The sequence below is a fragment of the Dama dama genome, chromosome 22 (assembly GCF_033118175.1).
Source record: "Dama dama isolate Ldn47 chromosome 22, ASM3311817v1, whole genome shotgun sequence".
Lineage (NCBI taxonomy): Eukaryota > Metazoa > Chordata > Mammalia > Artiodactyla > Cervidae > Dama > Dama dama.
In genome coordinates, this window is record NC_083702.1 from 27,692,953 (window position 1) to 27,704,243 (window position 11,291).

At 35.9% G+C, this 11,291-nt stretch overlaps 1 protein-coding gene across 1 annotated transcript; it reads right to left on the reverse strand.

Moving 5' to 3' along the window:
• Nucleotides 1–430: 430 nt before the first annotated feature.
• Nucleotides 431–10,323, reverse strand: RERGL (RERG like). Its single transcript, XM_061124126.1, has 5 exons — nt 10,221–10,323; nt 8,549–8,605; nt 5,633–5,706; nt 4,567–4,715; nt 431–1,865 (listed from the first exon to the last, which is right to left on the reverse strand). Exons 1-5 carry the CDS (start codon nt 10,270–10,272, stop codon nt 1,583–1,585), a joined length of 615 nt encoding a protein of 204 aa, XP_060980109.1. The 5' UTR covers nt 10,273–10,323; the 3' UTR covers nt 431–1,582.
• Nucleotides 10,324–11,291: the final 968 nt, after the last annotated feature.

Consider the following 11,291-nt stretch of genomic DNA (forward strand, 5'->3'; position numbering starts at 1 on the left):
TGTTTTTATCTCATATAACACTTGTTTCAGGACAATAAGGGCTTCAAGCCTACGTATTTACCAACTAGTTTTTACCTTTTCCTTCCCCTATGACATCTAGATTTCCAAATGAACTTAAATTTAAAAAAAAAAAAAACCTTAATCTTTTAATCTAAAACTGATCTTAGCTGTATAATTTCATTACTCTATGATAACTGCCCTTGTTACTATAGTATACAACAAAGAAAGGTAGACTTTTTCATCATCAGGCCAACTATAAACTATGTACTTATGGGTAAGAAATTTATTTTTGTTTCAATTGGGGGAGTATTGTTTTACAATGTTGTGTTGGTTTCTGCCATACAGCAATACAAATCAGCCATAATTATACATATATCACCTCCCTATTAAGACTCCCTCCCCTCCCTCTACCCTACCCCTCTAGGTCATCACAGAGCACCATGCTGGGCTCCCTGTGTTATATAGCAGCTTCTTACCAGCTATCTATTTTACATATGGTAGCATATATATGTCAATGCTAATTTCTCCATTTGTCTGACTTTATTCTTTCCCCAGAATTTAGCTTCTTAAGGCCTTAGCTGTTAAAAAAAAAAAAAGTGATCTTAAATAACTTAAATAACTGCTTTATTATAAATACACTTTCTAAATTAAATCCATGCATTTCTGTTAAATAGATCTTGAATTTTACAAATTGACAAATTAAGCTCTACAATATATTGAAGAAGTGAAGTGAAAGTTGCAGTCATGTCGCTTAGATACCCCGTGGACTATAGAGTCCTTGGAATTCTTCAGGCCGGAATATGGACTCAGTAGCCATCCCCTTCTCCAGGGGATCTTCCCAACCCAGTGATCGAACCCAGGTCTCCCACATTGCAGGCAGATTCTTTACCAGCTGAGCCACCAGGGAAGCCCAAGAATACTGGACTGGGTAGCCTATCCCTTCTCCAGTGGATCTTCCTGACCCAAGAATCAAACCAGGGTCTCCTGCATTGCAGGTGGATTCTTTACCAGCTGAGCTACCAGGTGAATATAACTATATATTTCATCTAAAAGACATATATAAAATAAAGGTAACTGAGCCCTGATGCTGGGAGGGATTGCGGGCAGGAGAAGAAGGGGACGACAGAGGATGAGGTGGCTGGATGGCATCACTGACTCGAAGGACATGAGTTTGAGTAGACTCTGGAAGTTGGTGATGGACAGGGAGGCCTGGTATGCTGCGGTTCATGGGGTCACAAAGAGCGACTGAACTGAACTTAACTGAGCTAAGCCCTAAAGAATGGTAGTTTAAGAAAATTACATAAGCAGGGTTTATTTGGCAAGGTAAACTGTACAGTAATCCACCATTAGATTATACTAATATTAGTCTGTGTATAGAGAAAAGGTTAAGTGTGAAGCAAAATGTATAAGATACAAGCAACCAAAAAGGCAAACTATATATTTGAAAACACAGTTGTGGTTCATGGTTAATTATTTCATATCTCTAAGAGAATGTTTTAGTTGCACACAAAAGGTAAATTTAATTACCATACAAATGTTTGAAACTCTCTGATATAACAAATCCCCCAGGATCACATGTCTACTAAACAGACTTCCTTCTCTTTCCAAATACATTATTGATCAGCTTGGCCATGGATTTAGATCCACTGTATCTTCTCTTTTCTTTGAGTTTGAGGTTTGTCAGGACGTTCCTGATAATTCTGATGAACATCATTTCCACCTCCAGAGATTGCTCTGCCGCAGAGAGTTCACAGAACTGGCAGCGGTTCTCCAGTGCCAGTCTGTGCCCTTCTGTCCAGCCAACCTCTCGCACATGACAGAGATCTTGCTTGTTACCCACCAGAAGCACTGCTGACTCCACAGCTCTGAAACACAGATACACAGTTCTTTGGTAAGACTGTTTCAACTCTTTTTTTATATATTAAGTAGGTTTATATAAAAAAGAATTATAGACCCCCCCCAAAAAAAGGAAAAAAATATTGTGTGTGATATTTGTGTCTGTGTGTATTTGTAGTCATGTGTGTGTATCCTCATTTACTCATAAAAAGGATTTTAGATTAAATGTAGTAAATGACACAGACCCAACAAAACTCTTAAAGCATAAGATTTGAAGTGGCACAAATCTATTCCTGGAACTATGGCTCTGCTTACTAACAAGACATGAGTGTGACATCATTTTCCATTTTTAGTTCTCTTATATGTTAAAAAAAAAAAAAAAGGTAAAATAGTTCTCATCACTCAGAATGAAGATGTATATAAAAAACCTAGCCCAATGCCAGGCTATAATAAAATAATAATAATAATAAAAGCATCTTTTATTGAAGATGCTTGCTAAGCATTATTTTTCATTTTCTTATCAATTGAAAGAGGACTAGCTACTGCTTCTTTACTAATTAAACAATTTAAATACAGTTTTCTTAAGGAAAAATATTATTCAGTACTCATCACTGTTTGTTCCCTGTTAATATTCATTATAACAGACTCTAAAGAAAATTTTACCATCTTGTAACTTTGTACAACTTTTCTGATTTATTTAAGAAATACATTTCTTTGTTAAGGTACCGTTTTTGGCAAATATCAATACAATTTCTGTGGTTACAGCATAACATTTCTAAAGCAGAGTTTCATTTGAAGAACAGAGTATGGCTACTAGTCCTCAAATGGCAAGAAATAGTGCCAAGATATCTACTATAGGGAAAAAATGGGAAAATGAAAAGTCTTCAACACCATCTCAAGAGATACTGTATAGAAACCACCAAAGTATGTTTTATTCACATGATGGTTTGAGCCATCAAGGAAAAAGCATTGCAAGTCTAACACTAGACTCTTGATGATACTAATAGTACCTTTTTATATAGTTCATACACTAATAGTATCTTTTTATGTAGGGCGTCCCTGGTAGCTCAGCTCGTAAAGAATTTGTCTGCCGTCTAGGAGATCCCGGTTTGATTCCTGGGTCAGGAAGATCCACTGGAGAAGGGATAGGCTACTCTACTCCACTCCAGTTTTCTTGGGCTGGTGGCTCAGACAGTAAAGAATCTGCCTGCAATGCAGGAAACCTAAGTTCGATCCCTGGGTTGGGAAGATCCTCTGGAGAAGGGAATGACTACCCACTCTAGTATTCTGGCTTGGAGAATTCCATGGACAGAGGAGCTTGGCAGGATACAATCCATGGGGTAGCAAAGAGTTGGACATGATGGAGCGACTTTCACACATATAGTAAATAAATGAAATATTTTGAAGGATGAGTCACAAATATCAGATATAATTTTATAAAACAATGCCATATTTTCTTTCTATTCATAGATAAGAGATCTGGAAATAGACTCTACTTAAAAATTGAAAACTGGAAATATCCAAGAATTATTTGATCAACACATTAAGAATATTGCCTGAAAATGTCAAATATAGGGATTTTTTAAATATACATTTTTTAATTCTTCTTGAGTGATTCTTTTGATATGGAAGAATAGCAAAGTAATTTTAATTACTTACCAAAATTATGGTGCTTAAACATAAAGTATTTAACACTTGAAACAATGGAGTTCCCTCAAAATCAGTAATATTATAGGAAATCAGAGCTCTGAGGTTTCTTACTAAAATCACATTCTTTTTCCTACCATGTTTCCATCAGTTCCATAATCAGAAAAAGAAGGTCTAGAAATTAAAGGGTTTACCCAAGGTCAATCAGATATAAACAAGAATTTACATCAAATGACTCCAAGGGAACACACCTTATCAATTATTATCTGATTATTTCTTGATAATGGGCATTTAAAAGAGATATTAAAATCACAGACATCAATTATCAGGAATGATATTGTGCTTCTTTGCTTCCCAGATTAGCATGGTATTAGAGAAGGGCAAATCTGATTAAGAAACAAAGAATCCCTTACACCAGCATTTGGAACAAAAATAACTATTTTAAAGGGAAAAGATAAAACAACTTAAAAAAAAAAAGAAAACTAAAAATGGGAAATTCATAGGTTTAAACATATATCTACTAATGAAAAAATAGTCTAAGGCATAATGATTTGTGTCAAGACATTAACAATAGGGCATTATAGATTGGCTCTTTATTTTAGGAGGTGAAATGGAGAAAAATGTAGTCTCATACTTAGAATTTGTAATGGTTAGATTATTCAGTCTATTTTGCTTTGATAGACTGAAAAACCCAATGACTAGGAATTGAATGCCAAATGTAATATATCTGGATTTATTTAGTATCCTTAACATTTTTGTGGGAATGAAAAAGAAAGGTGGAAAGGGAACTATCTTGTGTACAAAGGACTATTATTTTGCAAGCGAGTGTCATGTTAACAATAGAAGCTGTCTTGTAAAACAGTCATTTATTCGGGGCAAGTAACTGTTGATGTCGTTCAGGATATAAAGTATTCTCATCTTATTCCTTTTACTACATGTGTAACTCCTGTGGAATGGAAGGTGGCTTGTTCAGGGCTGTTAAATTTTGTAATTGGAAGCCTGTATTAAACTCTTCCTAATGATGCTTACAGCTCTATGATGATTTACTAAAAAGAAAGTAGAGAGGAATGAAAAATACCTCACCTTTTACAATGACTTGTCTGTGGCTCCCGAATTCTGTAGATTAATGCTTTTGCAAATGCAAAGGAAGACCTGTCACTGATATCATACACAATAACAAACCCGTCTGCCCAATGCAGCTCACTTGTGAAGGAAAATTTTGCTTTCTGTGGCTGAAAATAAATCAAGCACATTGAAAGTGGTAGGATTGGATCCCTGTATTTTGCACCACAGACAGTTAATTAATGGAGACCCATTTTACCTGGAAGAGAATTCAGTAAGGCAAATACTGGTATTTTCTAAAATGTAGTTTCTTTGTATCATTCTTTTTCTTTTATCAAAAGTGATCAAAATTTAAAAAAAAAGAACTGTAATAAAGTTATATCTATTTCATTTGATAACTTTTTTCTCTTAAAAAATACTTCTCTTTTTCTGAAAATTTGATGAGCCCTGATAATTGCCTTTTACATCAATATCCACACACATTTTGAAAGGAGACAGTATCTTCTATATTAGTGAACACAATATGTATTAATTTTTTGGTACCAGATTTAAATCAGTAAAGCAACAATAGTGATTAAGGTTTAGCAAAAAAGATTTGAAGGATGTTTGCCATACCCAACAAAATATATCCCATAGAGGTGTTCTGAAATCTTGAGCAGCTGGCCACTCTTCTCTTACTTATATAATTATATTTAAACTTTTTGTGTTTGAATAAAAGGGTTTGTACTCAAAATCCTTACTTTGGTTTTGCCGACAGTGGTTTAGTTATCAACAAATGCAACTTAGCAAACATATAAACTGAATTAATAAGCCATTAAACTATTAGCATTTGACAGCTACATTGTGACCTGATAAAAATATATTATGAAAGCATAATAATATTGCTATTTTAAAGATATCTGTAACATGATAATGGTGTCATAACTTTATAGAGAAGCTAGATAATATAACACTAAAGTAATTTCTTAAATTTTTAATATTTAAAATTGAGAAGTAACTTCAATATTAAGGCTAGCAACTGCACACTTAGCCTTATTCTATCTTCTTCAAATCATGATTGAAAACATAAAAGTATTGTTCTACTTACCTGAGAACAAGGGTCATATATTTCCAGATTCAACTGCTTCCCTTCCAAAAACAAATGCTTGTTATAGATAGATTCTGCAAAATATTCATATACTCATTATCAGTATGGAAATACTCCAGAATTTTAAAACATGGATTTATATTTAGATCAGCCAAATATTAATACAGCCCTATAAATTCAACCAGTCATATTTTAGTTTTAGTGGCTTTTCTTTATTGATAGTGGTCAAAAAAACTATGTATTTTCTATAGTTGCTTATATATATATTTCTTAAAAATGAACTTCACCACTCTCCCTATTCACTGACAAGGTTTTGTGCCTATATATTAGTCTGTTCATTACTATAGCCTCTAGAAGAGTATCTGCCACATGACAGGTGTTCAATAAATATTTCTTGAATGAATGAAAGACTTCATTTCTGTAACTGTCCCTCCAGTGTTTTCATACAAGACCTACTTCTCTCCAGAATTGCATACTGACACAATTGCAAACTGATACATGACCCATTCTGGCAAACACTCCATAACCCAGGTAGAAAGATGTAGCTGACATTTGGGAAAGCTGGCTTCAGGGAGTTAGGGATGACATTTATTTTGTATAATTCAATTAATTAATTTATTTTTGGCTATGCTGGGTCTTCGTTGCTGTGGGAGCTTTTCTCTAGTTGCAGTGCATGGGCTTTTCATTGCAGTCGTTTCTCTTGGGAAGCACAGGCTTTAGGGTGCTCAGACTTCAGTAATTGCAGCATGTGGCCTCAGTAGTTGTGGCTCCCAGGTTCTAGAGCACAGGTTCAACAGTTGTGAAACATGGACTTAGTTGTTCTGCAGCATGTGCGATCTTCCTAGACCAGGGACTGAACCTGTGTCTCCTGCATCGGCAGGCGGATACTTTACCACTGAGCCACCAGGGAAACCCAGGGGTAAATTCTGAGATCCTTCTAGGCTACACGGAATGAAATTTGTTACTGTTTCATTAAATCTTAAAATATGTTTTCAGATAGTTTATTCTAAACTGTATAAGCTTACTACCGTGAGCTATCAGTGGTAAAGAATCTGCCTGCAATGCAGGAGACGTGGACGCAGGTTTGATCCCTGGGTGGGGAAGATCCCCTGGAGGAGGAAACAGCAACCCACTCCAGTATTCTTGCCTGGAGAATCCCATGGACAGAGGAACCTGGTGGGCTACAGTCCATGGGTTGCAAAGGAGTCAGACATGACTGGGAGGTTAAATAACAGCAACAACCATGAGCTATGCAATTTCCTCCTGAGACCTTTTAAAATACCTACTCTCAATACTCAAAAACTGCCAGCAGGGGTCACCAGCTCTTAACATTTTAGAATTTAATTATTTCCCCCTGTAGCCTTCACTTACACATAGGGTCATTTTTTGGCTAATTAATCTTCTTGCTGTGGACCTTTAACTCACTTGATTGTCTTTATAAATGACTCCAGGTCTTATTTTTCAACAGAGGTGTAATCGCCAGAAATATGCATACTTCATTTGCTTATATAACTATGTTGTATTAAAGATTAAGGTGACATTTAATTTTGTTGTTGCTATTAGTTGTTCTTTGTAAGTGTGTATTGTTTTATAGTTTTGGAACACTTTCTCATGCCTTACTCTTAGTTTGTGTGTTATCTGGCCCTTTATGACTGAGGTTGTTGACCTGAGAAAGGCGACAATAAGAATTTCTCTTTCTATATATTTTTTCTTTCTATAATCAGTTTTCAAGAGCTTGCCCTAAAACACTCACAGTGTCATATGAACCAAAATACTATGTTGACTACATGCAGGTGACAACACAATGCAATACTTCAAGATTGTTTTCTAAAATACTCTATTAATGCTACCTCCTAAATGAATGCTAAAGGTTTTTGTTGTTGTTTATTTCTCATGAAAAACACTTGCAATCTTAACTTCTTACTCTAAGTATTACTGAATGAAAAAATAATAATTTCCCTTTCTCTCAATTCTATTTCTTAAAATCTTCATTCCTGTTAAAAAAACAAAAAACCTTTCCCCACAATACTTTTAATCAGGTAAGATATTAGTAGCATTATATAGATTAATTGTTGAGCCAAAAATATATTCAAACTTCTGGCAAAATTCCCCACTTTTTATTAATTCTCCACTGTGGCATTTCCCATATGTCATGCTAATTTTAATAAAAATAACAAAATTATAGTAGAGTTAGTGAAATGATCCTAAGATTATATCAAGGTGCCCTGGCACCTGTTTTAGAATTTCACTGAAATTTACATAAGCAACCTACATAATTATGATATGATCTTTAATCAAAGCATAATTTTCCTGTTATTTTCACATGGTCTTGTGAAAATAAGCATTTATTAAATAAATGCCTTAAATAAAAATAAGGATTTATTTTGTTGTTACTTGTGCTTTTATAATTAATTTGTCCTTATCTCTCAGCAGATGTTGCTTTAATTTTAAAATTGCTTCACAGTTTAACAAAACCCCCACACTCACATGCTCTGCAATGGTTGGTGCAGATGGGTGGGTCCCAGGTTCAAGGTTTTTCTAGTTCTAGACTGAAACCAGCTGGATTTCTAATGTACCTCAGTTAACATAAAACTGGATAAATTTTATCATGAAAGAATATTTAATTAAACTACTTATTTAGGTTTTTAAAATCAGAGTCCATGAATTAAACAAGTTGCTTAAAAGTGCAAAAATGGAAGATTCTATGAAAATGCTTCTCGATGTTAATTTGAAGAAGAAAATGGAACCCACTCCAGTATTCTTGCCTTGAAAATCCCATAGACAGAGAAGCCTGGTGACCTACATACAGTCCATGGGGTCACAAACAGATAAGTCTTAGTAAATGAGCACACATGCACTGATGTTAATTGATGATGCTGAAGTTTTAAAGTGTAAAAGTCTAAAGTAGCGACTTACCAAAATTAGAAGCATATTCTCCAATGAAGCGCTTGGTAAGAAATCTTACTATAAGGGCTGCGAAACAAAACAAGTTGAATTTAAGGTCTTACCAGTTTTAAGACACAGGTAACAACTTAGCTTTCCTGGTGGCTCAGGCAGTAATGAATCCACCTGCAATGCGGGAGACCTGGGTTCAGTCCCTGGGTTGGGAAGATCCCCTGGAGGAGGAAATGGCAACCCACTCCAGTACTCTTGCCTGGAGAATCCCATGGACAAAGGAGCCTGGTGGGCTACATTCCATGGGGTCGCAAAGAGTCAGACAGGACTGAGCGACCAGGCACAGCACACATGCGCGTAAGGTTTTTTCTTGACTTAAAAATTACCAAGTATTAATGAAGACCTTGAAGTTTTACTAAATTCTGGTCTAAATAATAATCAGTAAGATTAGCATCATAAAACCATAAAAATTAGGAGGCTAGAAAGAAAGTGATCCTACTGTGCTGCCCACTCAATTCACTGTGTAATTCACTAAGGCAAACACACATAAGAAAACTCAGCTTTGCAACAGATTTCCTATTAAATCTGAGATGCAAGAGCTATGATATCTTTTTATTTCATCAAATGAATTGTGGCTCCAAGGTGCCACATGTTTATAATAGTGGCCAGGACAGTATCACACCTTTGCGATTGTTTAAGGAAACAGGGACTTCAAAATCCAAGAAACAGAAGATCGCCGTCTAGTGTTAGTTTATCTTACTGCAGCTCCTGGGTCTGGCCAGTCAGGATTCACTAGGCTGGGTGCCTCTATTGGCAGCATCCTCACTACCATCACGTAACAAAGACAAACGCGTAGCTTCCAAGGTCATGGACCGTGTCGCTCAGTTCCCAGGCATTTAAAAAGCCCTGTCCCCTTCTCCCTTCAAAGTGTTTTGTCTTTCTTTTTCCTCCTCTGTAACGTGGCGTATGTATACCTATGGCTGATTCATCTTGATCTTTGGCAGAAAACAATATTCTGTAAAGCAATTAACCTTCAATTAAAAATAAATAAATTTTTAAAAGTTAAAAATAATCCACAGGTCTTCACACGTTTCTCTCCACACTTAGTCTCTGGGCAGAGGAATCTTTTCAAGACCACTGCTTGGCCACTGAAGCTTCTCAGGTGGTGCTAGCGGCAAAGAACGTGTCTGCCCATGCAGGTAGACACAAAAGATGTGGGTTCAACCCCTGGGTCAGGAAGATCCTCTGGAGGAGGGCATGGTAACCTATTCCAGAATTCTTGCCTGGAGAATTTCATGGACAGAGGAGCCAGGTGGGCTACAGTCCCTAGGGTCGCAGAGAGTCTTGACAAGACTGAAGTGACTTAGCACACATGCGTGCAGGTGTGGGGGCAGGTGTGACCGAGTGAGAAGTGCATGGGGTCATGATGGAGGGATTTCCTGTTGGTCCTACTTATTTTAAACATTAGTAGAACAAGATTCAAATTAATACTTCAAACAGTTATATTCTTCAACCTGTATATACATTTTATAATTACAGAGTTAATTGCATTACTTGCTTATAAAATGAAAACTCCTACTGAGAAATAATATAGTTATATCAAGTCTATAAATGTATGTTTTATATATGTATATTATGTCAATATATTTCCCATTCTTTATGTACTCTACACCAGAAAGAAAAAAAAAATTACCAGATTTCCCTGTTCCTTCACCTCCCAAAACAGTAAGCTTCACGTCATTCATCTTGCTTTCCTCCTCTTTCTTGGTCTGTGCTGTCTTCTGGAGTTATCCTGAGTTGAGCCAAGCATGTGTTTTCCAACATCTTTTTTATTATTGCTACTCTAATTCCCCTAAGGCCAACTCCACCCCATACTCCTACCATCCAATAATAACTTTAAAAATATTTTCAATTAGTTTTGAACATGTCTCTTGAAAAAAAAATAAGTGGACTTACTATTTAGATACACAAAGATTTATTTAGCCAGTAGTTAAGAGCTTAACAGAAGCTTAGCTCCTCATATTCAACTTTCATGTACCTAAAATATCTCCCTCCTCCTAGAACCTAAAAAACTGATCTTTCTTCATTAAGAAAGTTTTTATGGGTAAACATTCCTGTAAATCTCCTGTAATTGGATTAGTTTTGCTTTTTTCTATTCATAGCTGAGGCTACATTTTCTTGGATTTCTCCTGTGAAAGACAAAATGAGATGTGCCTGTGTGCTCAGTTGCTTCACTTGTGTCCGACTCTTTTCAACCCTATAGGCTGTAGCTTTCCAGGCTCCTCTGTCCATGGGAATTTCCAGGCAAGAATACTGGAGTGGGTTGGTCTTCCTGACCCAGGGATCAAGCTCACATATCTTATACCTCTTGCATTGGCAGGCGGGTTCTTTACTACTAGTGCCACCTGGAAAGCCCTTATGTAATACTTTATAATTAGGAAAAACAAAGTTAAAAAAAAGAACATTTGGAAGTGTTGTTCTGACATCATTCACTCCTGCTATGAAATAAAAGGGTAAATCTGATATGCACAATTACCACTCTGTTACCCTTTTTTTTGTCAATGGTCCCTGCTACCCTAAGAACCCAAATTATTAATATTTTCTTCCCTTTCTTTCTCCTCATTTGTATATGTATAAATTTGAGAGCTGAGAAAAGACTACAACAACAAAAAGAGAATGATTCAAACTTTGTGGACTACATTTTAAGACCCCGGTAAAGAAGCTTCATTTCTAGGCTGGGTCTATTGCAAAAATACATGCTTCT